The 26,765-nt window shown below is 57.4% G+C and overlaps 2 protein-coding genes across 4 annotated transcripts in view; one reads left to right on the top strand and one right to left on the bottom strand.

The window, feature by feature from the left end:
• Positions 1-12,261, top strand: part of STX18 (syntaxin 18) — a 117,618-nt gene extending 105,357 nt beyond the window's left edge. For all 3 annotated transcript variants that reach the window (XM_064584259.1, XM_045881501.3, XM_064584260.1), the window contains 4 exons: positions 7,466-7,524; positions 8,916-8,985; positions 10,506-10,586; positions 11,291-12,261. In XM_064584259.1, the coding sequence (XP_064440329.1) occupies positions 7,466-7,524; positions 8,916-8,985; positions 10,506-10,586; positions 11,291-11,386 (306 nt within the window). In that variant the 3' untranslated portion in view covers positions 11,387-12,261. The remainder of the gene's footprint in view (positions 1-7,465; positions 7,525-8,915; positions 8,986-10,505; positions 10,587-11,290) is intronic.
• Positions 12,262-12,471: 210 nt separating this feature from the next.
• The window catches only part of NSG1 (neuronal vesicle trafficking associated 1), a 28,885-nt gene continuing 14,591 nt past the window's right edge, over positions 12,472-26,765 (bottom strand). Inside the window, exons 4-5 of the mRNA XM_045881503.3 lie at positions 20,152-20,262; positions 12,472-13,932 (exon numbers count right to left, since the gene is read on the bottom strand). Coding sequence (XP_045737459.1) covers positions 13,729-13,932; positions 20,152-20,262 — 315 coding nt within the window. The 3' untranslated portion in view covers positions 12,472-13,728. The remainder of the gene's footprint in view (positions 13,933-20,151; positions 20,263-26,765) is intronic.

A 26,765-nucleotide genomic window follows, 5' to 3' on the forward strand; every position in this document is an offset into this window, starting at 1 on the left:
GACCAGGAGGGTCATGCGTCACGGGGCCAGGCACACAGCAAGTGCTCACAAGGTCCCCCAGCCTTCCCCCTTCGGAGTGGCAACACAGCTGTGCTGCACGGGCTGGAAGAGACCGGCCAGGGCGCGACGCTCGGGTCACAGCTACACGTGTGCGGAGGGGACTGAGGGGTGCCTGCCACACTCCCAGCGGCATCAAGGGGTCACGTGGGTGGGGACTGCAGCTCAGGGGCGTTTTGTATGTATTTTATATACAATATGGTTTCACAAACATTTACTCCCCGCCCCAGACGAGTGGTTCCTCTTTAAAATCAGCCCCTTAGAAGCACAAAACTGGTTGCGGTGATAGTCCTATTAGCTGTGACTTGCCTAGGACTTGCTTTGGGGACACCCTCAGAGCCTGTGGTATATGTTTTGGAAAAACCAGCAGAGCTGTCTTTGTTTTTTACGGGCAAAAGTAATTCTTAGTTAAGTAACTAATAAGTCAACTTTAAGTGGCTTGCCAGGCCCCTGCCTTCCTCCAGATTCTCCCAGGTTCCAGGATGCACCCTCTGACTTTGAGTAGGTGCTCCGTGCCCCCCAGGCCCAGCAGACGTGGGAGCCAGAAGCCTCGAATGTGGAGGGTGGCTAAGGAAAGACTGCAGTGTGGATTCCAGGTAGTCGGGAGGTGACGAGGGGTCGGTCAGGGCACAGCTGTGGAGGCAGAGATGAGAGAGGTGCAGGGTAGTGGACTGGACTGGACTGGGAGGAGGAGCCTGGAGTTTTCTGACTTGGGAAAAAGTGCTGGCAGTCAGAAGGGAGAGCAGGCTGGGTGGGGCAGGGGATGCCGAATTTCATTTTAGACAGGTGTGTGTTTGGGGCGCCTCTGGGACATCCATCGGAAGTGTCTGGTGGGCAGTGGGATTCGAGGCTCAGGCTAGAGACGTGAATATGGGAGGCATCCTACTGCTGATGTTTGAAACAGTTCATCCCGGGGAGAGAGGAGCGAGGCAAAGGACATCACCCTGGGGATGCTCCGCAGAGAGGCAGGCTGAGGCAGGGGAGCCAGCCAATGAAAGTGAAGGACAGTTAGATCATACTCCCTTCTTTTATAGCCAGATGATGGCGGAAGTTTCTTAAAATCTCAGTTTCTCTTCAGTTTGTACAGAATTTTATTAATGAAAATAATGATTTCATGTTCCCCCAAATAATGTAACAGGACCGCATTTCTTTGCTGGAGAAAAAATATGCATAGCTCTGTCTCTTGAATGATTTGTACATAAGCAGAATTTACCTTCTGTTTAAGGCTTTTTTCTTTCCTTTTATACACTTCATAAGTGAGGTAGCTAGAATAAGAGTCAGTTGTTTGCCAGAGAAGTTTGCCTTTCTCCTGTGGGTAGTGGTGAGCAGCAGAAGTTTGTTAACCTTTGCCAATGCATGACCTTTAGAAGCCTCTAGACGCATGCTGGGGTGGACCAGAGGAAGGCTGGCAGCCAGGATGTCTGTAATCTACTGATGCCCCATCCCAGTGAGAGATGATGAAAGTGCGTGGGCTCAGGGACTCGACAGAGTCGGTTACAAATCCTCTTTGTATCACTTACTGTCTGTGTAATTTGGGGCAGGAAAATTAGCTTCAGTGAACTTGCGTGTGGCAAGAATCACCACCCCACAGAACTGCTGGGAATGCAGTAGCTTGTGGAAGAGTACCCAGCAGCGCGCAGGGCCCATGGGAGCTGCTCGGCCGGTGTCAGCCCCCGTGCACATCCGCACTCACGGCACATCTCCGGAACGGGATTTAGCCAATGCAGAGGAGGAATAAAGATTCCCGTCATTAAGCTTTTCTGTGCATGATGACTGCTGATGCCCCGTGCTTCCACTTCCTGGTCCCGTCCTGAGTCACTGTAAACATGCTACTGACCATTCCCAATAATGCTAGTTATTTCGGGTTCCCAGTACTGGTGACTGAGGCCATCGGAACCGGCAAGACCTCCCTAATTTGTATTGTGTTCCTGCAAGTGGATTGGGCAGAGGGATATGATGTTCAGAACTTTGATGGCCGCCTATTTAATGTTCAGTTAACCTCTCTCTTAATTGGAAATGATAGCTAAGTTCCATATCTAACAGTCTGGCCAACCCAAATCTTACTTAACAGGCTCAACCCTAAACATGAAGAGAAAGAAGCAGGGCACTATTGGTTTTAAATTGGAAAGGGTTGCAGCAGATTTTGGTCATAATTCATAATCATTGTTTTGGAATTTTTCCTCAGGGTGAAATAATGAGTTAAGCTCTCTAATATCAATTTAATTCATTATTTCACCCATAGGAGCAGTTGTTACATGTTCCAAAATGGTTGCAGAGTGTTACATGATTTGCACAGTAAATTTCCATTTATAACCCATGATGCAGGTATATTAACGTTTGCGTTAATATAAGCAGATGTTTTGTGGTCAGGCTGAGTGAAACCAAATTGTTTTCTGATGTTACATAGAGAAAATACCTCCTTTTCTAAGCCTGCATTCATTTCACTTGCCTCAAGTGAAACCACCTGCATGTATTGATGTATTCCTTAGCATAATTTTTAAAGATGTGCTTATGACTTCTGTTCTTTTTTTTTTTTTAAAAGATTTTATTTATTTATTTGACAGAGACAGAGATAGCGAGAGCAGGAACACAAGCAGCAGGAGTGGGAGAGGGAGAGCAGGCTTCCCGCCGAGGAGGGAACCCGATGTGGGACTCGATCCCAGGACCCTGGGATCATGACCTGAGCCGAAGGCAGACGCTTAACGACTGAGCCACCCAGGCGCCCTATGACTTCTGTTCTTAAACCTACATGGAAGCTGTCCCTAGCCCCTGTCCCCTGTGGTAGCCCCTGGAAGCCCCAGGTGCCTGGCTGGCAAGGCTTTCGATCTGTGGCCACGCTCATGGCAAGAGTTGTTGGTAGAATCAGGGCACCACACAGCTGAGAGCTGAGGTCCACACCCTGGGGAGGTTTCAGGTTCACGGGGGCAGAGGTGTGAGGAGGGAGGGGAGGGTCACAGAGCCATGAGGATGAAGCTGTTGGGCACAGATAAATCACATCTGAAGACTCCTGAGAGGTCCTGGGCCAGGGGGGCAGACTGCTTTCTAGGCTGAGCCCCTGTGGGTTCATAGTCTTCGGTTCAGTTAGCTGCTCTTGCGTCTTTGCAACGCAAATAACCTCTTCTGGCCTCATTTTATACTCAAAGGCCTTTGTACGAGTGATTTTCTTTTTAAAACTATAGTAAAAAGGATTAGATTAGAAAAGGATTTCTGTAACAATGTATTCACAATGTGGATTTGCATCCTTTAAACCAGATTATAAACCCTTTTGGGGCCCCCTATTTGGAAGTCTAACTGACTTCTAAATGGAATAAAGCAGTTAAATAATACTGCCTAACACGCATGTAACACACACCACATGCCAAGTACTGCTCTGAGCACTTCCACGTTTATTATGTGTGCCGCCCCATGTGGTGGGGACTGTTGCAGGCCCCATTTTATGGAGAGCTCCCAAGGCCTAGACCTTTAAATGTGGTGCCTACCACTGTGGTTGAGGGGTCAGGGGGAGGCTGCTGGGGGCATCGTGTCTGTGCTGAGAGCAAACAGTATGGAGTGGAAGGAGCCATGGCAGGAGGCCCACAAAGACAGTCTGGCTACTCTCATGCCTCTCGGGCCCTTCTTGTCCACCTTACCCATCATGCAGGCCGCACGTCCCCCTTTCCAGTGCCTCACAGAGATGGGTGACGTGTATCTTAGACCAGGCGGGTTTGCCTTCCTGGGGCCTTGTGGGTACCCCTGTCCTTGGTGCTGACCGTGGAGCCCAGGCCCTGCACCTTGTGACGTCCCCGTCCCTGTGGGGGACAGATGTTGTGTGAGCGTTTCTCATGCTGGGGAGAGTGAGATGACCTGGAGACACAGCGGCCCTCTAAAGTTTGAAACCAGAGAGGTGGAAGGGGCCTTCAGAGCATTTCATGACTCATTTTGCGTATCTGGAATCTCACTCCCAGAGAGATTAATAATAACAATGAGCACTTAGTGAGGGCTTCCTGTGTGCCATGCATTTTGTAAGCAACTTACATGTATTAGCACATCTTCCTCTTAACAGCTGCTAATTAAGTACTATTATCATCCCAGTGACAAAGACAGAGGCACAGGAAAGTTATTTGCCCAAGGGCATACAGCTTAGAAAGTAGAGGAGCCATTCCTCCCCACCCTCGCATCCTCACCACCCCTGCATCCTCACCACCCCTGTTTACAAGGAAGCCCTGTCACATGACTGTCCAGACAGAAGCCAGTGACTGGTCCAGGGTTATCCAGGGAGTTGCTGCGAGGCCACAGGGGCTGGCTCACTGAAGTCCCAAGCAGTCCACCGCCTGCCCCTGCCAGCCAGCATTTGTCGCTCCCTGTCTTATCAGCAGATGAGACGTGAGGTATTCGGGTTTGCCACCGCGACAGCATCGGAAACCACCCTGAGATCTGGTGCAAGTGAATGTTGTCAGCAGCCTGGCCAGTACCCGATCTACCTGAGCCCTGCCAGGTCTATGAAGTGACTACCTTGCACTTGGCTGTGGGAAATAGGTTTTGTTGTTTCTGGAAACACGGTGTCATTGTAACTCCCACCCCCAAATGGAGGCCTCTTTCCCTGAAGGTCTTGGCCTCGGCAAAGCTCTCTCCTCAGCCCTATGGCTGCTTGATCCCTTGAGGCATTTGTTTCTCTCACTTCCTCCAGGGACTGGGTACTTCTCGGTGGCTTTAAGAACCCAGGGGTTGAAAGGAAGTCAGGGCCAGAATCCGGTCCCACTCCTGATCGCTGCTGACAGGAGTCCTGCAGAAGTAACAGTTACCTGGAGGCCTTAAAGGAGGTGCGGCGGGGGCCACGTGCCCTGGACTTGGGGAGGAAACAGAGAGCTTTGTTCCCAGGGGACATTCCAGTAATAATAAACCACCTCACACCCCTACTTAATCTTGCTTAGGAACAGTTTAAAAAGCATAAAGGGCTGAGGACTTAAAAGGACAGGGCCATATTTTGTCGTTAGAAAAATGAGAAAATGCCCCCTGCAAAAATAAGTACATGAAACCCTGAGTAGTACCTGGGAGAATTCTTGAAAGTAAATTAGTACCTACATGCTAAGTAATTGTAATTTTCCTTAAATACTGGACTCTTTTTTTTTTTTTTTTTTAAGATTTTATTTATTTGACAGAGCGAGAGAGGGAACACAAGCAGGGGGAGTGGGAGAGGGAGAAGCAGGCTTCCCGAAGAGCAGGGAGCCCGATGTGGGGCTTGATCCCAGGACCCTGGGGTCACGACCCGAGCCGAAGGCAGACGCTCAATGACTGAGCCACCCAGGCGCCCCAAATACTGGTCTCTTAAGTAACTGTTAACAGAGCCGATACCTTCAAACTCAAAAGTGAAGTTTTTATTCCCTTAAACAGCCTGCTCCATGTATAATGAGAAGGGCCGTCTGGGTACCGTGGGGGCAGCCAGCAAGGCAGCCCACCGCCGGGGGCTGGGGCGGCCCTTCAGACGCTTCCCCAGCATATCTGCCCCTCTGCAAGCTGTGCTCGCCCCCCCAACCCCAGTCTTCTGACCCAGTGGGTCTGGGGTCTCGGAGTGGAGGTGTCTTTGTGTTTGGACAAGCAGCAGGGCTGGGGACTGGTGCCCTGGAGCGTGTCAGGCCCTGCCCTGCGATGGGGGCGCCAGAGGGGAAGGGCCCACCCCAGGAGGGAAGATGCCCCAGTAGGGGCAAGAAATGTAGCGATGGGCCAAGTGCAGAGGAGCTTTTTACAAGAGGAGATGGAGGAAGGTGATGAATTCTGCCTGATGTGTCTGGTCACTAGGAAGGTGCTGGGCTGGCTTTCGAGGGACCAGCTGGGGAACTCCCATCAGCTCTCAGCTAGCCTGTGCTGAGGGTGGGCAGCAAGCTCCAGGAGAAGGCCGCATCTCTGCGCTGATCTGCAGGGCCACGGGACGGGGCCGGTGTGGTGCGGTGTGATGTGACCAGCATCTTAGATTGCTCTGACCGAGGACTGGGGGACAGACTGGAAGAGACTGAAAGACGATGAGGGCAGAGCTTAGGTGCCAGGGAAGGAATGGGTGCAGCAAGGGTGTGGCGACAGGACGGAAGGCACCCACATGGAGGGCTGGAGGGACATGAGAGGAGGAAATGACCCCCCCCCCCCACCGTGTCCAGTGAGTGAGAGTGAGCGAAGCACAAGGGGAGGACGGGGAAACGCAGGGAGGGGTGAGGAGGTGTAGCAAAGGGAGCAGGGTGGGCAGGTGCAGAGGTGAGCGAGCACAGCTCCTTCCCTCCCCGTGAAGTGGGAGCCAGATGGGGCGGCAGGGAGACCGTGGGTCCCTGCATGTGACATGCTCAGCACGGCCTTGGTGACCGTTGTGACTTCCATAAGCATTTTCTCTTCCCTCTGCTGTTTTACTGGGCAAGGGGTAGCCGGATCTTCAGTCGGATGGCAAATCCTCCGGATGGCGAGAGCTTGCTTCCATTTGCTCCCCATGCAGCGCCTGGCACGGACAGTGTCTCCAAAAGTAGCTGTGGACATAGCTGCAGCTTTAACAGATGTGAAAGGAAGAATGGGCGTGCGGTCCTTTCCAAGTCGGGTTTGACATGGTTCCCACCCTCAGCCAGCTCCTAGTCACACGGGGCATTTGGGACATGCTTATGACAGGGCCTAAGATCTCCTAAGAGATGTTCGGAAGGTGCTAGGCCAAGGTTAGAAAAATTAGAAACAGCTTCAAGCTCAGGGGCCCAACATAGGTCACGGAGGAGGTGGCCTTGGAGCTGGGTCTGTGGGACATGGGCGAGGAGTTGTGGGTTGAGTGGGCATGCGAAGGAAGGGTCCTTGGTCCTGTAGGTTGGGGGGAGGATATCATCTGGCCCCACACCATGGCGAAGCTTCAGACACGCCATCCTTTTGTTGGGCCAGGGTCAAGTCGGCAAGAAGGGCCGGGAGAGCAGCTGTCTGCTCCACAGTCACCTGGGCTCTGGCGAGCTCCCCCGTGTCAGGGTGGCATCTCACCCAGACCGAGTCCTGAAGCCTGGTCTCCAGCCTGAGCCCTGGCAGGACAGCTCCTCTGGACCCCAGACCCCTGCTCCTGTGGTGGTGGGCTGGCCAAGCGTGGCTCCCAGCTAAGCTGCTGGGCCTCACTGCTCCACTTAAAACGGACGGGCCCAGAGGCCAGCAGCTCAGGCCCGTGGGAGCCGGAAGGGAGCAGGGGCAGGATGACAGGGCGCCCGCGCCTCCGTGGCTCACCTTCGCGAGCATCAGGGCGGCTTGCAGGCGGGGACAGGTCTAGCCACAGGGATGTTGTCATGCTGATGCCGGAAAGAGGGACTCAGTGGCGATCCTTAGCGGGCAGATCAAAGATCTCTGTGCAGACGCCTTGCTAGATGCTTGCCTTTGGCTGTGTTGTTTTGAGTATGACATCATCCTTAATGTGTTTCTTTCCTTGCAGTTTGAACAAGAAAACCAGCGCCTAATTGGTGAAATGAACAGCCTGTTTGATGAAGTGAGGTGTGTATGTGGTTTCTCTGGGCTGATGGCCTATGTGATAGCTTTCCCAGAAACTGGGAACTTGACTAACTTTGGGGCCCCGGCATCCACTTGTGGCCCTGGCCACAAGCACCCCCCCACACCTTGAGCCATTCGGGGGTCGAGGCAGCTGCCCAACTTTATTGACTCCCCTCAGCTTGTGGGCCCGTGGGAGGTCCCCCCCCCCACGTGCTGCTCCCAGTGACTGCAAATTGCACCAGATACTGAGTGCCCCATGTGGGGGCTGTTTGCACCTCATGACTCCCCAGTGAGATGGGGGCCTCGTGAAGAACCGCTGGCCGGGGCAGCCTCCTGCACTTGGCTCTGCCAGGGTCTCTCTGCTCCCGCAGCAAAGGGGTCGGCAGCACCAAAGGCAAGTGGCTGTGTTCGCCCATGTGAACCATCGCTGGCCGGCCCTCTAGGGGAAGCGCTTGGGGCCTGTTTCCCGGAGAACGTTTGAACCATCCGAACGGGAGGCCTGGGATTTTGCAGGGCACAGAAACCCTGCCGCTGCATTGTGGGCTCATCCCAAAAGAAAACGCATCCTGGCGCTGTACCCACAGAGCCCTGGGGATTCCGCCTGCAGGAGTTTCCCTCTGACAGCTCCCGTGCTCTTCTGTGGCCTTCGCCCTTCTTCTGTGGGCCTCCTGGTCCTTGCCCTGAGACTCCGCCCTCATCGTCCCTGGCCCCATCCGCTTCGCTCTCCCTTCCCGCGCCTAGAAGCTCTGGGAGGAGTGGCCGCCTCCTGCCCTTAAGAGCGGCCTCCTGGGCTGGGAGCTCAGCCGTCCCCATTTCTAGACCTACTCCAGCCCCCAGCCCACCCCCGGGGGCGCCCTTGCTGGCCCTGAAACAGGGAGAAGCTCAGACACTTGGTTGCTGAACCCAGACATATTTTTCAGATGGAATCATAGTTTTTCCTTTCAACAGGAAGTCGGTTTGAGTGACAAATATGCTCTCCTTCAACCTACTGAGCAGTAACAAAGTTGAGTTGTCAGCACATTCTGGTGGTTTCTTTTGAATCCCCACCATGTTACTGTGGTTACTAGATTGGGTACAGGCCTTCTAGAAGACTGTCTTTTGTAACCAGGGGTGCGGACTCCAAGGCAGGGGCACAGTGGGTCAGCTGAGAGGGGAGGGCAGGTTTCTAAATTGTGGTACACGCCCCCAAGCTGAGAGACTTCAACGGAGAGTCAGGAAGTAAAATGTCTATCTCCTTTCCTGAGCCCGACATGGCGCCCCCTCCCTCTCTGGAGGCTGTGGTGGTGTCCCCTCCATTTCTCACTTAGACGGTCCCTTTAGAAATGTGTAGCATTCTTGTTAGGACTACCAAGTACTAATGGTTGTCTGTGACTTTTTTTTCTTTTTTAATGAAGGCAAATCGAAGGGAGAGTGGTTGAAATTTCCAGACTCCAAGAGATATTCACAGAGAAGGTTTTACAACAGGTAAGAAAGAAAAAAAATTATCGTTTAAAGTTCTGGCTTAAAAGAATATACTGTGAAGTCCGGGTATTTCCCGAGAGGTTGCCTGATCTCTGCAGCCGAGCACCCAGAGCCGTGTGCCTTGGCCAGTGGGCACTCAGAGGGCTCCTCGGGGGAGGGCCTCTCGTCCCCCTGGTGCCGCCGCTGTGCGTGGCGGGGAGCTCTCTGCTCTGGACCCACTGGCCGGCCCAGGCCAGACCGAGTGCTCACCGCGAGCGTGCAGTGGGACACGTGGTGAGAGGAGTCAGGTAGATCTTCGTTCTGGATGCCCTCGGGTAACCAGGGTGGCCTCCCAGCTACGGTTTGCCCGTCTGTAAAGTGGAGTGACCCTTGCAGGGCCGTTGTAAGGCTCAGAGATAACCCACAGGAAGCATCCGGCACAACGCCTGCTGGTGGTAGCTTCTCAGCCGACCTTTACGAGCCCAGACTCGGCCCTCTCCGAACGCCAGGTCCGTGCCCTCAGCTGTCACGTCCACACAGCAGACAGGATTGTTCCCGTGAGAGGATTTTCATGTTACTTGTACCTGCCTCCCCCGCTAAAATTCCTCTAGCCAGTAACTGGCAAAACTGTTACAGACCTGATTGTTTGGCGCATCCGCAGACCGTGGAAGGGTTTCAAAGACAGAATCATTTGGCTCCGTTGTGTGAAACTGGGCTAGTTGGCTTAAGATACCCCACTCACAAAACCTGCCCTAAACCTCACAGCCACGAGGCCGAACAGTTTGCGAGTTCAGGCTCGTAGGGCTGTCCTTTTTAATAGCACACTGAAGGAACTCTTCACTTAGCACCTAAACCTAAACCAGCAAGGCCAGCGGTCCGTGTCAGGGCACACGCCTTGTTTCTAGAGGCAGCTGCGCCTGGGAGGAGCGCTCAGAGGCCAGCAGGGTCAGACGGGCTGCCTCCGACCCGGGGTGCCCTCCACGGCACGGGTCGGGTGTCCCCTGCCTCGCGCTCAGAGCTGGCCTAGAGGTACCAGGCCCCCGCCTGGCTCAGGGCAGCCTCTCAGTACGTGGGAGCCAATGTGTGTACATTTTAGCCCTTTCTTCTCTAGCATGTGTTTTAAAGCACACGTGTGTGGAAGCTTACGTCTCTGGACGTCAGAAAGAGTAGAGACCAGAGGGGGAGGCCCTGGCCTGTGGTGGCTACCGTGTAGTCGGCAGCTCTCGTGTTCGTCCCTTCCTGCCCGGCGCGTGGCACCGCAGGTCGCAGCTGGGGGTGGAAGGGGGCACAGGCCCTGGGTTCTAGTCCTGGTCCTGCTGCCTGGTTGCTCTGTGACTTCGGGCAAGTTACCGAACTTCTCTGAACCCTAAGTTTCCCTTTTGCAAAACGGGGCTGCTGCCTACCCCTCGGGGCACCATGAGGACTCACGGGCTCATATTTGTAAAGTCCCGGCCCTTCGTTAAGTGGCAGCTGGTGGCTTCTGATGTCTGTACGCTTGGGGAAGGAGACAGAGATTGGGTCTACCTGTCACTCTCCTTCCCCAGGAAGCCGAGATCGACAGCATTCACCAGTTAGTTGTCGGGGCAACCGAGAATATCAAGGAGGGTAATGAAGACATCAGAGAGGTGAGAACTTTTGGGCCCCCCAGGCCTCCCCAGTGTGGCACCGAGTCGGGGCGGCCTGACCGCCTTGCTGGAGCCCAGCCCCCAGGGCTCCCCACCTGATGGCGCCGGACGGTCCCATTTCCACCCCCACCAAACCCTGGGCCCCCGCCGTTACCAAGAGCTGTGACTCACCGGCCTCCAGAGGAGCCACTTGAGGCGCATGAGGTCACTGTTGGCAAGGGCCGGACCAGCTCCCTCAGTCCAGGGGTGGGCGCTGCTGGAGAAGCTTGCTGAGCGCCCCTGCCCCACCCCGAGGGCCAGGGCCCTGGTCCCTGTTTTTTGGGGGCCACCACAGTGGGCTCTGTCGAGCGGACTCTGTCCTCTGAGCGTGGGGCTTGGGCTGGGTTGATGGGCCACCACTGCCACTGTACTGTTGGGGGACCGTGGCCGGTCGGGTGTGTGGCTTTAACCCTGGGACACGCGTGGGCCATTTCTGGGTGTTTCTTGGGAGAAAGGCGCAGGATCTCTGAGTGAGGGCCAGCGGGTAAGGGAAATACCTTTTTGCTGATGGATTCTAAACCCACTCTGTGGTCCTGCCGAGTGACTACGGTAAGCAAAGGCCCAGCAGTGCACCTACAGCCCAGTGGAGGGAGAGTGCTTCTGAAAGCAAAAATCCCTGGTGACGCAAATCCCTGAGCTACTGCCCCCCCCCCCCCCCGCCCCAGGCCATTAAAAACAACGCCGGCTTCCGCGTGTGGGTCCTCTTCTTCCTGGTGATGTGCTCCTTCTCCCTGCTCTTCCTGGACTGGTACGACGGCTAGCCTGTCCCCGCTGCTCCTGGCAGACGGCGCGCCCTTGAGGGTCTCCAGCAGCGGAGCGGGGCTGCGAGCAGATTGTATCATGAGCCGTTGGGGGGAAGGGGGCTGGGACAGATGGACACTCTCACGAAGGGACACCCACACCTGTGGTTTAAGCCCATTTGGTAGCTGAGAAAGAAAATAAGGAACACAAAGGGAAAGGGGCCTGTGTAGCGAAACTGACGCAAGGTGGGGGGTGGGGGTGGGGGCGGTTCCGGTTCCGGCTGCACCGGAGACCATGTGGAGGGGCTGCCTGGAGGCCGGGCTCAGGGAGGCTCCTGCCTTGGCCTTCTGGTGGCTTCGGGAAGAGCGCTGGCTAGTAACTTCACAACAATGATCATTTCTTTGTTTCCTGTGGCGTCTTATCTGCCTGAGCCCTGTGATAGTCACCGTATTCTAGAGAACGCCCCTTTGCCCTGTTAATGTAATAAATGCAACTAGAGCTCCTTCGTGTCCTGTCAGCGGGTCTGAGCAGAGATGTGCAGCGGACGCCTGCCTGCCGGGTGGGGCAGAAGTGTGGGGACAGACTCTGGCCACTTGGCAAGGGGCCCCTGGGGCCCAAGGAGCTTTTGTCCAGAGCAGGAACCTGGCCTGCGGCTCCTGGACTGTGCGCCTGACCGTCGAGGAAACAGGAGCGCCTGTTTGCAGTGGGGAGCCCAAGACTTCTGGAGCCACGTCTGTGCAGAAAGCACGCAGGTGTTCGCGGGGCCGCACCCCCATGTGCGTGCGGATGGCTCCCCCGTGTGCGGTACGAGTCTGTGTTCCTTGCGTGCCCAGTCAAAGTGTCAGAAGTTACCTGCGAGTGAATTTACATCAATAAAATGTCTACTAGACGCACAGAGGGGTGTGTCACCTCAGTGGGGCATGTCCACGGGCCTGGCCGCGCTCACAGATGTACGGTCCCTGCTCGCCGTGCGTCCTCGCGGCCTTCGCTGCATGCAGCTCAGGCACGCTCCCCTTCCCTGAGCCCACGGTCATGGTTTCAGAACACCCTTGATAATAAAATCGGGTTTAGGAAGCAGTAACGGAGTCGGCCGTGGCCACCAGGCTTGTTTGCAACAGATCTTGCACTAGTTGTCATTTATTTTTGATCTACTAAAAAACAGTGAAACTTTTGACATGTCCACCAGAAACAACACATTCAAATAACATGGAAGAAAAGGTCTGCATATGTCTTTTTTCTATTTAATCGTCTTATACACTTATCTAACTGGCAATTTTGTAAACATATACTTTAATGTCAAGATTCAGGTTGAAATAGCATTTTCTTACAAAGATTGTGAATTGAAATGTCATCAGTGGGTTTGCAAGTTGCCACACCAGCCCCGCCCAGCCTTTCCTGCCTGCTTCTTACATCAAAGGAGTTCTGGTTCACAAAATAAAAATTAGTCTTGGTTCCCCAGCAATTACATTTTCACTTTTCCAACACAAATAAGTTTTTGAAAACTAACTTAGGGGCTAACAGGGCTAACAGGGCTGTTGGTGCGAATTTATTCATAACAGAAGAGCACATAAAGACCAAAGGGGTTTCGTTCCTATTCAACACATCACAGAGCAGACGGACTACCTACAGGGCTTCTGACACAGTCCTGGAGCCCGTGGCCCAGGGACCTCGCTTTCCATAGCCCCTCACCTCACATGCTGGGACACGGTCTGCATGCACTGGAGCGAAACAAGGGTGCTCTCTGCACCAAGATGCCAACTCCGGTGTGTGGGGGCGTGGAACAGAGCCCCCCAAGTGTGCCTGGCTGCGGGACACTTGCAACTTAGGGATGAGCACGGGGAAAGCGCGCTTGCCCTATTTCCTTCCTTCTCTACACCGCTCACTACCATGCGTCCTGGAGACGGCACTGTTGCCGCCTGATTGGAGGTTGGAAGAAATTCTGAAGTACAGCTTGCTCTTAGCAAAGTGGGGCTCCCTCTAAATATGGCTGTGGAGTAAGGACTGCAGACAGCGAGGGTGGGGGCGTGGTAAACAAAGTCCACAAAATGCATTATCTGAATCCAAACCCCTTGCGTATCTGGTGTAAATTTATTTTTTGATACCATCCAGTAAGTCCCAGTAAAGTAGCTAAATTAAGACTCCTTATCACGGAAAGTGGTGTCAGAGCTCTTTAAGCAGTGCTGAGATGCACTTGGGCCCGCAGGCGGCTGGCAGCAAGGTTTATTTGCAAAGCGGCATCAGCAAACAAGCAGTTGCACCATAAATGAGCGACCTCTAAATTATCGGGAATTATATTTAATGAAACGTCCCTCCGAGTCCCTTTGTTACCTTCAAGTGACACATCGTAAGGAACCTGCCCACCTCACTGGGCCGACTTCTCGGCGGCTTCGGTCTCCTGCTCGGACAGCTTCTCTTCCGACAGAACGGACATCCAGGGTGAGACCGAGCGTGTGATGCTCTGCTTGGCCAGGTTGTAGTGGTTGATGACGGTGTAGAATTTCTCCCGGGCGCTGGAGTCTTGCTCCGCGTAGTAGCTCTCCAAGCCTTCTGGAATGCACTGGGTGTTCTGAAAGATAGAAAAGGCCCCTGAGGTGCGTGCACCGAGGCTGGAGGGATGCCAGTGTGGGTCTCCAGGGTTTCCAGGTAACCCCCTTCCAGATGTTTACTGAGCACCTTCCCGGGGCCGAGAGGAGAAATACACAAATGAGCAAAAGCGGGCATGGGTCCTGGCCTCGGCACAGCCCAGGGACCACCCGACAGCGATTTATGTCATGACAGGGCCGACCTCTCCAACAGCGGTGCTCGGGGGGCGTGTGTGTAACAGGACGGTGGCCTTCCTGCTTCACTGAAGAGCTTACGCTAGTTGTCATTTTACATCTACCAGAAACCAAGTCAGAAAGGCCTCCTGGGAGCTAGGTTTGTAGTAGGCCTTATCCGGGGGGGGGGTCATGGGGGGCCCAGAGGCAGGGCAGGCCGGCCTCGCAGGCAGCAGCATGGGGAACACGCTGGGAAGGGTGGCCTGGGTCAGAGAGGCAGTCACACAAGGCCTACAGGTCCTATTAGGGAGCAGTGTGACCTTGTGACCCAGAGAGCAGCAGGACGTCCCCAAGGACCCCAGACAGCATGTTTGGGGGGGGGCGCTCTCCCAGGCAGCTGTCCACGAAGGAAGAGGCTCTGTCCCTACAGGCCACAGAACCCTGGGGAGATGAGGGCCGGGGGAGACCAGCCCATAGCTCTCATCAGCTCGCAAAAGGTCTAGGACCGCAAACAGTTGAGACCCTACACCCCAGGCTGCCTTTCCTTATTCAGGAGCCAACCTAAGCCACTGCCCCCCCACAGCTGACGTGGCCAGCGCACACAATAGCTGCGGGGCTCAGCAAGCCCACAGGGGAGGTGGGCGCGGCCGCGATCGGCTCCCCCAGCCAGCCCCCAGGGCTAGGCGGGCACCTGGCGCCCAGCGCTCCCAGCAGCCGGGAGAGGCCGTGGGGCTAACTTCTGGCCGGTGGGACAGGAGTGGAGGTCTGTCCACTCTCTCCCGCAGCCCTTCCCCGGCTGGCTGACTGCGCAGGGAAGGGTGATATACCCTGGGGGCTGGCAGGGCAGCAGAAGACAGAATCGGGGCTCCAGGGTGACCTCACAGAGCCCCGCCGCCTTCCCGCGGGAGCCTTAACGGGACAGAGGTCGCCCTTCCATCTCGTGGAAGCCCCGCTTCCTGTGTCTGAGCAACCAAAGCCGGGCTCACCATCAGACAGCAAAGGGAGACCGCAGCTAAGACCGGTGCCTGGCCTCGGCCACCTCCACGGCCACCAGGAAGAGGGTCACAGCCCAGATTCTCCGCCCACCCGAGGGGTCTGACTCGGCACATCCGTGTGGGAGCGATCTGTATGCTTCAACAGCCCAGGTGATCCTGAGGCTCGGCACACCGAGTGCCGTCTGTCTCGGCTGTGGTCACCCTGCTGGTACACGCAAAGCCGGGACCTGTAGCCCGAGCGCCGCCCAGGGCACTCTGACCAACTCCCGGGGCTTAGCAAGAAACCCAGCCGCTCAGGGTGTCCACTTACCTGCCTGGGGCAGGCACCATGTGGACAATGTGACGGGACCTCTGAGGACCGCATCTCTGGGCACCTCGGGCCACCGCTAGGATGGCTGGCCACGGCTGCTGCGCCGTGGACGTGGGCGCTGGGAGACCTCAGGGCCAGCCCGGGATGCGGCCGGGAACCGCCTCCGGGAGCCTCGCCCCGCCCGGGCCCAGCTTTTTTTGCTCAATCTCTGAAAGCTAAAGGCGGGTCAGGGGGGCTGCTCCTTGAGGTCTTCCTGTAGATTCTAAGCCCACCTGCCACTTCCTGGCAGAAGAAAAAGGGACTGGGGTTTTGCCTCCCACACTGCCGTTCTCCTCCTGACCTTCTCTTCGTCCCTGACAGTTTGCCAAGTGCTTTCCACGCACATTCTCTCGCTGTAAGGAAGCTTCCAGCAGTCTGCTTTTATAGATGGGGCCAGGGAGACCCAGGGAGGGGAGGTAACTCTCCAGTCTGGGCCTCCCGGTGGGAGCGCCCAGAACCCCCCCCCCCAGTGTCACCGTGCAAAGCCACCAACAGATGACCCACTCAAACACAGGACAGTGAGAAGCAGAGGCAGTAGGCCCCGCCCCGGGGCCCCTGGGGCCGAACCAGTGTTTTCCCAGGGCACTGACAGGCTCGCATCCAGCCAGCGAGTGGGCCCGGCGCAGCTCTTGGTTCCCGGCACGCGCGACCAGCCCAGCCTCCAGTGCCCTCGCAGGCTGGGGCCGCGGTGCTCCTCCGGCAGTGCCCGGGGCGGGGGGCTGTCCGGCGGGGGGGGGGGGGGTTGCGAGGCCTGCCGGGCAGGGCTGCTGTGACCCAGACCAGGTGAGCGCCACGGCCTACGCAACATCCTCTCGGGCCACAGACTGTTGTCCTCCTCTGAACCGGAGGCCTCCCCAGCGCGCAGGTCCACGTAGCCTGGCGCCTGCCTGGGGTCAAAAGCAGGGCCACAGGGCTGAGCACGTGACGTGTGGCGAGACACAGGCATGACACCCCAGTCACGGAAAAGCTCCCGTGCGCTCCGACGTGGAGGCCTCACGATGGAGGTCCCCCCACCCCGGAGGGTCCTCCCAGGATACCGGCCGCGGGAGTGTCAGCGTGAAGTGACCAGGCGTGGCCAGGGAGCGGCTCTCCCACGGGTGGGCTGCCCGGCACGTTCAGAAGCCGTTCGTGCCAGCCCCGTGCCAGGCCCCAGGGCTGCCAAGCACAACAGTCAGGTAAGAAGCCACGGCGTGTCCACGCTCACACAGCGCGCAGGAAAGATCGGAAGCCGCAGGGGCACCACCCAGGGGACGCGCGCGTCTCATCAGCAGCTGACACCCTGCCACGTCTGGGCGGCAGGAAGCCACAGCCCCCGTCCAGCAAGCCAGCCACCCCCCACCCCGCCGGCGCGGCCACCTGCCCTCCGCTCCGTCCTGCCCTCCTCGGCTCGCGCACAGGGTCCTGCAAGGCGCTGGGCAGTGGGAGCCTCCAGACCCGACGGGGTCCCTCCCCTGCCCTCTGCGAGCCGGGCCGGGGACGACAGACAGTTCTTCCGCTGCCCACACACGGGCTGGGGAGGAACGTGCCGGGGCGGCGCCGCGGTGGGCTGGTGGTGGGCGGGAACCCCAGTTCCGGGGGGAGCGTGGGGCCGGGGCTCCCAGGGAGGTCTGACCCCGCCGCTCTCAGGCCAGAAATCACAGCCCCGCGCCCCTCTGCGGGCCAGTGTGCGGAGGTCACCAGACCTCTCCGCCCCTCGCTCCCTCGGGGCCCGGGGGGGTAGCCCAGGCAGGCGGGTTCCCGGCAGCCCCTGGCCCGCGGCCAGCGCTACTGAGTGCGCCTGGCACACGAGATCCCCGGGGAGAAGGCGTGTGCCTGCTGACAGTCTGCGAGGAGTACCCAAATGTCAAAAGACATGGGCTTTGGGCAATTTCCCATCACATTTAAAACCTTTCCATAAGACTCCTGTAACTACTGCATGGTTTCAGGACAAAGGCAGAAACGTCGCATCCTCCCCAGCCCATACCTGCCCTCCTAAATCCCCCGGTGACACTCCCGGTCGGGGCGGCCCGCGCCCCCCCCACCCACGGCGCAGGCACAGGCGCACGCCTGCCCTCGGGCTCACGCCAGGACCTCTGTGGCACCTGGGCCCATCCGCCCTTCCCACGGGGCCCCTCTCTGGCTCTGGGGGTCAGCAGGACCCCAGCCCAGTCTGGGTCCTCAGTCCATGCATGCCCAGACCACCCGCTGGCTAAACTGACTCCTCATTCAGTTTGCACCCCCAAATGACCCGGAGGAGGTGACCCCAGGCTCTCACAGTCACCCTGGTTTCTTCTCTGCCTGGCACTCGGCAGTGTCCACACCATCTGGGCATCTGCCTGTGTGCCTGCCACTTGTCTCCTCCACTAGAACACAGGCCCCAAGGGTAGGGCCTTGACTCCTGTCCGGCGCTGGGAGCCCAGCACCCAGCCGGGGACAGCACAGCGGCACTTCATACGTACGTGCTAAATGCTCGGTCAAAGCGCAGGCGTGACCTTGGACACAATGACGGTCGCGTCTGTACTGCCTCTTCCCACGGGTAAAATGGGGATCTGACAGTATCTACCCAGAAGGCTTTTAGGAGCATTCACAAATCCTAGTGTAAAAGCCTCTAAGCTGTCGGGGTCTGCGTGTGACCTGCACAAGCACAGTGCACAAAGGAGGGAGGGAGGGGGCTTGGGCATGCACCACACCTTCCCCACCTCCAGCTTTAGCCAAGGGCTTTTAGGCACAGACTGGGAGCTCCCCAGTCCTCCCAGCCATGGTTCCCAGGGAGGCCACCTGCCCCCAATTAGACGGAAAGGCCAGCGGAAAATGCCGACGTCCCAAGAGACGTAGCTACAGAAGATCACTGGACTCCAAATTCCCCAGAAGATCACTGGACTCCAAATTCCCAAGGCTGGCTGGGCCCCAGGCTCAGCCGTGAGCCTTCTGAACACAGAGAGCTGCCCTCTGCCCTGCAAGGGCTTCCTCCCTCGGACTCCACCTGCCCGGACCAGGTTTTCTAGCAGAATTGGCCTTGCAGGCCGGGTAGTTTTAGCCTGGCCCCCTCCTCCACGCAGGCAGCTTGCCCCGGCCCAGAGAATGAGCCCGGAAGCAAACCCTGGGTCCTCCTGATGGAGCTGCTGGCCCCAGTGGTTTGTGAGCAGTCTGTCCAGTCCCCAGGAAGCTGTCCTCTGCACACCCAGTTCCCATCAGGGCACCGCTCCTGCGTCTGCTTTGCTTCCTCTCCATGACATCAGCCCCTCTGCGTCACCGGGCTCTGGACCAGGTCCTCCCCTGCATCTTCCTCCCCTGCATCCCCCCCCCCAGTCACGTGGGTGTCCTCTCTCCGTCTCCAGCACCCTGAGCAGGCCAGACCCTTGTCTCTCCCCAGGCTCCCTATAGCAGCCTCCTGGGCCATCGCACCAAACCTCCAGCCTCCCGGGGCCACCGAGTGGCCGTCCCATCACTTCCCCTCACCCGGGGGCCGTCGCCTGGCCCGTGACGTCTGCAGAGTCTGGCTCACGTCCAACTGCCCCCAGTCCTCCAGGCTGACCAGACCTGCCCCGCCCTGCGGTCACCCGCGGCGCTGCTGCTTCCCGAGCCTGGGTTGGCCCTGCCGGCCTCCAGCGTCAGCGAATGCGCTTGCTTGGTCAAGGGCAGCCCTCCCCTCCTCGAAGCCCCCAGGCCCTCTGGGTTGGCCTCCTTTAAACCATGGTGCCTCCTGAGCTTCCAAGCAGACCATAACCTCTCCCAGCCCGTCGGGGGGGTGGACGGGTTCGTGAAGACAAGGGGTGTCCCCCAGGTCCCCGCACAGCTCCCTCACTGGGCTCCTATGAGCGTTGCTCAAACATGACCGTCCTTCTAGAACCTGCCTTGCTCTCCTGCTTTCCAGGGCTTATAGCCTAACTCAGCGTACGACTGACTTCACGTTTCTTTTGAGAATAGCAGGGAGCGTCCCGAAGGCGGGGCTCTTCAGCCGACGGGTCCTGGCCGGAGTAACAGCGACCGCCGCGGCCACACGGCAGGCCCACACACGTACCCGCTGCGCAGCGGGAGGGCTGGAAGGCACCCTGAACTCTGGCTTTGCCTGCTAACTCGTGCGAGGGTCCTGTGTCCCTCGCATCACCAAACCCCAAAGCAAAGTCACCGGGTGGCAGCTGACAAACCAAGCCCGTCCGCGTGTGCGCTCGGTGTGGGCTTCTCCTGCTTTAATTTCTGCAACCCCAGATCCTGCCAATGATCCTTTCCCCTCTTCACCCTGGCTGCGGGGAGTTCGGAACCGAATGTGGGGCCCAGATCCCGAGTGCGGGGGAAATGGGAGCAGGTCCACGGCGAGTCCGTTTTACTTCCTCGTGCTTCACCTCTTCCCCCTCATCGCCTCGTCCTTTTTTGGTCTTCACTTAGTCCTCTTGTTCCCCGGGTCTGCTTGGGTGCCACTTGCAGGCCTTCTGGAACGTGGAGGCGTCCGAGCAAAGCACGCATCTGCACGCGCGCGGAGAGCCCAGCCGAGGGGCAGCCGTGGGGGGCATGTGCCCAGCCCTGCCCCCAGCCCCCCTCGCGCAAGCCCTTCCTCCCTCTGGGTCTCTGCTCCCCCGGGTTAGGTCAGTTCCCAGGAGCCGCCTTGCTACTGGGCCGCCTCGCCTTCTCCCCCCTCCCTCCCGCAACGGTCCCCTGGGGGGCGGGGGGCCTGGCCAGAGCCCTGGGCCCCTCCTGGGGCGCCTTACCTTGAGGACGAACCCATCGGGGCAGGCACGGTCATACTTGTACACCTTGTAGACGACCAGGAAGACGACGCAGGTGAGGAAGGCCAGGGCGAAGAGGACCAGCACGGACACCTGTGGGCAGAGTTGGGCCCGTCAGGGGGGCTGCGAAGGCCGGCGTGGAGGGCGCGGGGGGCAGCCAGCCAGCCAGGCGGATGCAGAGCCCGTCTGTGGTCGGAGCCCCAGCGGAGCCCCGGGAGGCTTCGGGGACAAGCGCTCAGCGGGACAACCTTCTCACCACGTCCACAAGCTCTCTCTGTTGTAAATGGCCCTGTGTGGGGAGCTGGGGGTACAGGCACGATCGAGCATCATGGACACTGGGACACACAGTGGAGCCGGCCTGTGGGCTGCCTTTCCGCCTGCTGCCAGTGACCGCGGAGACGCACCAGCCACCTGCTCGTCAGCCGTTCAGATGTCTCCCGCTCCCGGGGCACCTGCCCTGCCGCTGGGCCGGGACCAGCGAAGCGGGAAGGCCAGAGTCTCCGGGGCCCCTGTCACCTCTGCCCTCAAGTCTCCTGCCAGACGGCAGTCCCCACGGTCACTGCTGTACGCCGAGCCGGCGGCACATAGTGCGTGCTCAGGAGACACGTGCGGGCGGGTGCGGGACAGGACAGCGGGCACGGCCGGGGGCTGCGGAGCGCGGGGGACAGAACGAGGGTGCTCGCTTGGCTGCTGGGGGCGCCCCCTCCGGCAGGGGCAGGGCATGGCCGGAGGCTAAACGGCCGTGCAAAGGCTCTGCAGCCCAGGTCGGGGGGTGTGAGTCTTCCCCACCTCCCCACCCCGTGAGCAGACACAGCTTTCAGGCTCCTGAAGGGGGGCGGATTCAGAGGCCGTGGGGCCCTGGGTCCCGGCACGGGGCAGGGGCTCCATCAAGGTCAGCGAGTCCCCCAGCCCCGGCCCTCCCGGGCGCCCCACCAGCTCCTTCCTCTGCCAAGCCCGGGCGGAACTCCGCCACTTCCTGGGGCTGCAGAAGAGGCTGGGGGCGAGCCCCGAGCCCTGGCCTGGGACCCCTGGGCGCGCGTCCCCCGATCCCGCGCGGCCTCCGTTACTGGACATGCTCTCCACCTGTGAAAGACCAGAGCGGCGCTGGGCCCCATGACAGTATGCGTGTGAGGAATGCTCCCCAGGGGCACAGACGGACAGACGCCCACCCCATGCGTCCCCCTCCACCCACCTCAGGCACGCCTCTCTGGCCCTCGGCCCCCGCACCCGCCAAGGCGACACTTCCCCACCTCGCAGGTGCTGTGGGGGGTACGAGGGCGGCAGGAACTGGGCAGACGCCCGCAGAGAATGCCAGGGACTCCGTTGCCCAGGCTCTTCATCACCAGTCTGCAGGGTCCTCCCCAGGCCTGTGGGGGACGGTGGGGAGCCCCGGCTGGGGCCAGCGCTGGGCCACTGGGAAGCGAAGCACGCGGCCTGCTGGGCTCGGGCCGGCCCCCCCTGGAGCACTGTCCCTTTCTGGCCCACTCCGGGCGGCCCTCACACCCACACGCTCCCTTCTCGCACGCCCACCCCTCCCCAGCTCACACTCGCTGGGTCGGGGCGACACCTGTTCCTGAGGCCCCAGGCACGCAAGAAGCCTCTGCGTCACCCCCCATGAGGCCCTTCCTCCCCGTCCCTAAGTCCCACCCGTGCCCCTCACCATCTCTGTCCTCCACCCCCCTTTTCCCTTCCTGTGACCTGGGGACACCCTCACCTGGACCATCAAGGCGTCACCCGCTCTAGGGCCAGAGAAACTGCAGTCTGCCTGGACGGTCTATACTGCAGATGGAGCCCATGCCCGACACACGGACACTGGATAAAGTCACCGATACTTTGGGGCCCAAAGTGCCCACAGGAAAGGCACCACGGGGTTCCGGTGGCGGCTACGGCAAGACCAGCACCACAGACCCCAGACATCCCGGGGGGACGGCAGGGGCGGCTGAGCACGGAGCTGAAGGAGGTCAAGTGTGCAGGACAGGCCAGGGGGTGGCAGCCCCAGTGCCACATGGCCACGTGGCCACAGACGCAGCAGCTGGGACCCTCGCGCTTCCCAACGCGAGCGGCAGCCTCGCTGGGGCCGACACCTGGGATGGGCAGCTCTGCGCGAGCGGCTCAGCTCCTCTGGGTCAGGCCCCTGCCTGCCAGTGGCTACAGGAGGACCCAGCTCCCAGGGCTGGGGGAGGGCCGACGACTGGCAGCCCGACTGACGATCGCGCCCGGGCACGGTGCACACCAGGAAGGAAGCATTTGCCCTTGTTGCCGCAGGTGTCAGCCCCCATCGCTCCCGCCCTCACTCGGGTCACACGGCTGGCAGATGCAGAGCGGGGCTCCCACCCAGGCCACGCAGCCTCCCTCACGCCCGCCGCCCTGTCCTACCCCAGCCGCCTCCCCAGACTCACCCCAAATCTGCCTGCTGAGGACCCAGCTACCCGCTCGCGGCCCCTGGGGCAGCAAGCTTCAGGGGCTCTGCACCGCCCAGAGCAGCAAGGCTGCCTCACCCAGGGTGGTCTGTGGGAAGAGCTGTATCTAATGTAACTGGTTTCCTTCAGAACCGTTTGTATTTTTTTTTCAAGTGCGCTCCACCAACAACGGGCCTGAACTCACGATCCCGAGATCAAGACCTGAGCTGAGACCAAGAGTAGGACGTTTAACAGACTGAGCCAGCCCACGTGCCTCATAACCCTTTGTACTTTATTTTAGGCATTTGAAAACATGCCAAAAAGAGGCCCCTGCCACGCAGTGGGTTAAGAAGCCCTGTTAGACTATTATCTGCTCGGTGAAATATTAGCAAGCTGAATTCAATAATACATTAAAAGGATCATACACCATAAACAAATGGGATTCATTCCAGGGATGCAAGGATGGTTCAACAGCCGCAAATCAATGTGATTCGTCACATGAATAAAATGAAGGATAAAACACGTGATCACCTTCAAGAGATGCCAGAAAAGCATCTGATAAAATTCAACATCCATTTATGATAACTCTCAACACAGTGGGTATAGAGGGAACATGCTTCAGCGTAATAAAGGCCATCTAGGACGAGCCCACAGCTAACATCGTAATGGTGAAAAGCTGAAAGCTTTCCCTCTTAAGATCGGAACAAGACCAGGATGCCCACTCACGCCACTTCTATTCAGCATATACTGAAGTCCAAGCCAGAGCGTTAAGAAAAAGAAAAGGCATCCACATTGGAAAGGAAGAAGTAAAACTGTCACTATTTGCGGGATGACATGATATTACATATAGAAAACCCTAAAGATTCCACCAAATAACTCAGACCCAATCAACAAACTCGATAAAGTTGTAGGACACAAAATCAATACACAAAAATATGCAGTGTTTCTATACATAAGAGCAAACCATCAAAAAGAGAAAGTAAGAAAACAGTCCCATATGGGATGCCTGGGTGGCTCCGTCGGTTAAGTGTCTGCCTTCGGCTCAGGTCATGATCCCAGGGTCCTGGGCTCGAGCCCCGTGTCAGGCTCCCTGCTCCGCGGGAAGCCTGCTTCTCCCTCTCCCACTCCCCCTGCTCATGCTCTCTCACTCTATGCTCTCTCTTAAATCTATAAAAAAAAAAAACCAATCCCATCTGTAATTGCATCTAAAAGAATATCTATGAGCAGGTTTAACCAAGGAGGTGAAAGACCTGTACGCTGAAAACTCTAAGACACTGATAAGAAAACTTGAAGATGACACAAATAATGGAAAGATATTCCGTGTTCATGGTTTGAAAGAATTAATATTGTTTAAATGTCCATTCTGCCCAAAGCAATCTACAGATAGAATGTAATCCCTATCGAAATTCCAATGGCATTTTCCACAGAAACAAAACAATCCTCAAATTTGTATGGAACCACAAAACACCCCAAATAGCCAAAGCAATCTTGAGAAAGAAGAACAAATGTGGAGGTATCGTGTTCCCTGATTTCAAACGATATTACAAAACAGAAGCAATCAAAACAGTATGGTACTGACATAAAATTAGAATACAGACCCCAGACACGAACCTACACATACACTGTCCATTAATTTATGACAGAGGAGCCAAGAATATGCATTGGGGAAAGGACAGTCTCTTCAGTAACTGGTACTGGGAAAACTGGACCACCTTCTTACACTATATACAAAATCTAACTCAAAAGCAATTAAAAACTTAAACATAGGACCTGAAACTATAAAATAATGCCTAGAAGAAAACAGAGTTAAGGTCCTTGACATCGGTCTTGGCGATGACTTTTTAAATCTGACACCAAGAACAAAGGCAACACATGCACAAATAGACAAGTGGGACATCAAACTAAAAGTGGGACAGCAAAGGAAGCCATCAACAAAATGGAAAACCCGGCCTCCCGAGTGGGAGAAAATATTTACAAGTCATATGTATCTGCTAGGGTTAAGGTCCAAAATACATAAGGAACTGCTACAACTCAATAGCAAAAAAACAATCCAATTTTTATAGTGAGTGTTTGTGTTACACAGTTGAAATTACCATAACGGTGCATGTCAAACAATCCTCAACTAAAACACACACGCACGCACACACAATCTCACATCCTAGGGCATTCTTAAACCTGTCCCTTGAATTTGGAAGCCACGCCTGTGTTTGGTTCCCAGCGCCCCATCTGTTTAGGTTTAAAAATAAGCCCCATCTCTCGGCGGGGCTGCCAGGAACCACTTTCTCTGGGGCCCTCCTCCTGGAACCTGGCCTGGGCCTTTCCTCCGGGATTCCCCGGGCCCGATGACCGAAGAGCTCACAGAACCAAGAAAAAAGACCGTAACAGTTGCTGCAATATCAAGGGAGAGGGGCAAAGAAAGACATCCACAGACAGTCAGGAGGGGGAGGTGCCTGGTGTGGCAAAATCTTCCCCTGCAGGCTGTCCCCATTTCCCCCCTCCCACCACACACACACCTCTGCAAACCCTGAGCCTCTCCTGGGCCCAGAGTCTGCACAGACCCGGGAAGTGCCCCGTGGTAGGAAGAGAAATGTGGGTTTCCTATTCACCGTGTGGCAGAGTGCACCCCTGTGGTTATGGCCTGAGGAGAGCGCCATGGGCCTTTCCAGAAAGATCCCCGATTGGATCCCAGCTCTGCCACCTGCCAACTGTGTGCCTAAGCAGATCACCTGCCTGTGTCATCTCTGGAGAAGGAGAAAAGCCTCGTGCTCATACACGTTCATCAGGAGAATGACCAGGGATCAAGGGTTTGAAGAGATGCCAGCCTCACGTGCCAGGCCCGTTATGGGTTAAATTGTTTCTCCCCACCCCCAAAATATGGAAGCCTTGCACCTTGGTCCCTTTGAATGTGACCTTATTTGGAAATAGGGTCTTTGCAGATGTGATTAAATTGAGGTCATCAGGGTGGGCCCTAATCCAATGCGACTGGGTCCTTATAAAAAGGGGAAATTTGGACACAGAGACCCACACACGGGGAGAACCTCGTGAAGATGGAGGGCTGAACCAAGGAATGCCAGGGTCACCAGCTGCCACCAGAAACTAGGGAGAGGCAAGGAAGGACTCCCCTGCAGGTTTAGAGAGAGCCCAGCCCTGCCCACCCACACCTGGATGGGGCTTCTGACCTCCGGAACCGCGAGACTGTCTGTTTCTGCTGAAGGCCCCAGTGGTGCACTGGGTTACGACGACCCCGAGCGAACTCATGCAGCCCCAACAGCCAGAGCCCTTTTAGGGGGGCTCACGCTGGTTTGCCTCCTCCACGGGTGTTCTCTGTCTGCTATCATCCCTGTCGTTCCCCAGCATGCCAGACTGCACCACCTTCCCTCCTCCTCGCCCTTCAACGCCCTGGCCAGGCCCGCTGCCTCCAGGAAGGCTCTGGAACACCCTCGCCTCTCCCAACACTAACAGTGCATGCACGGACTGTTTCCCAGTGTTTCAAGTGAAATCGAAGTGTGTCCCAACTTGGAGAGTTTCACAAACCTCCCCCTCTCCCATGAGACAACTAAGAATATTCCAGAAAAAAAAGTGTGAAATTACCTAACCAAACATACCTCTTTCTCAGGAGCATTCTTCAGGCTTTCTCTAACGTCGACACGGCCTGAGTAGAAGCATCCTGGAGAGCCCCCACCACCAGCGGCCCCATTTTTCAGCCAATTCCAAAATACTCTGACTGGAAGGACAAACTGGCCACTCACTGCCCAACACGTGTCAAGAGCCCTGGTTTCCCAGGCCTGCTCGGCCCCCACACACAGCAGCTCTGGAACAAGCATCCGCCCCTGACTTCGGGGTCCCTCTCTGCCGGGAAAGGGGCATGCCAGCCCAGCACCCGAGGTTACAGCGGGGAGTCCAGGAGACCCATGCTGGGCACCCAGGGGCGCAGAGTGAGCCCTCGCTACACGGGGGGAAGCCCATTCCCGCACAGTGTCAGCCCTGGAGCCTGAGGATGCTCGGAGACCCCCATGTTCAGCACCTTCCTTTAGAGGTGATGGAGGCCCAGTCCCTGAAAAGACAGCACCCTCAAGTCGCGCCCACAAGACACCCAGGTGGCGCTAAGAGCCCAGGGGTGCCCGCAAGAAGAGCCACGAGCGGTGACCCAGCCTGAACGCACAGGGTCCAGCCTGGCTGTGTGTGAGAATCACAGGA

The sequence above is a fragment of the Mirounga angustirostris genome, unplaced genomic scaffold (assembly GCF_029215605.1).
Source record: "Mirounga angustirostris isolate CCGP_5_RB_7025 unplaced genomic scaffold, mMirAng1.0.hap1 SCAF_2, whole genome shotgun sequence".
In the NCBI taxonomy this organism is placed as follows: domain Eukaryota; kingdom Metazoa; phylum Chordata; class Mammalia; order Carnivora; family Phocidae; genus Mirounga; species Mirounga angustirostris.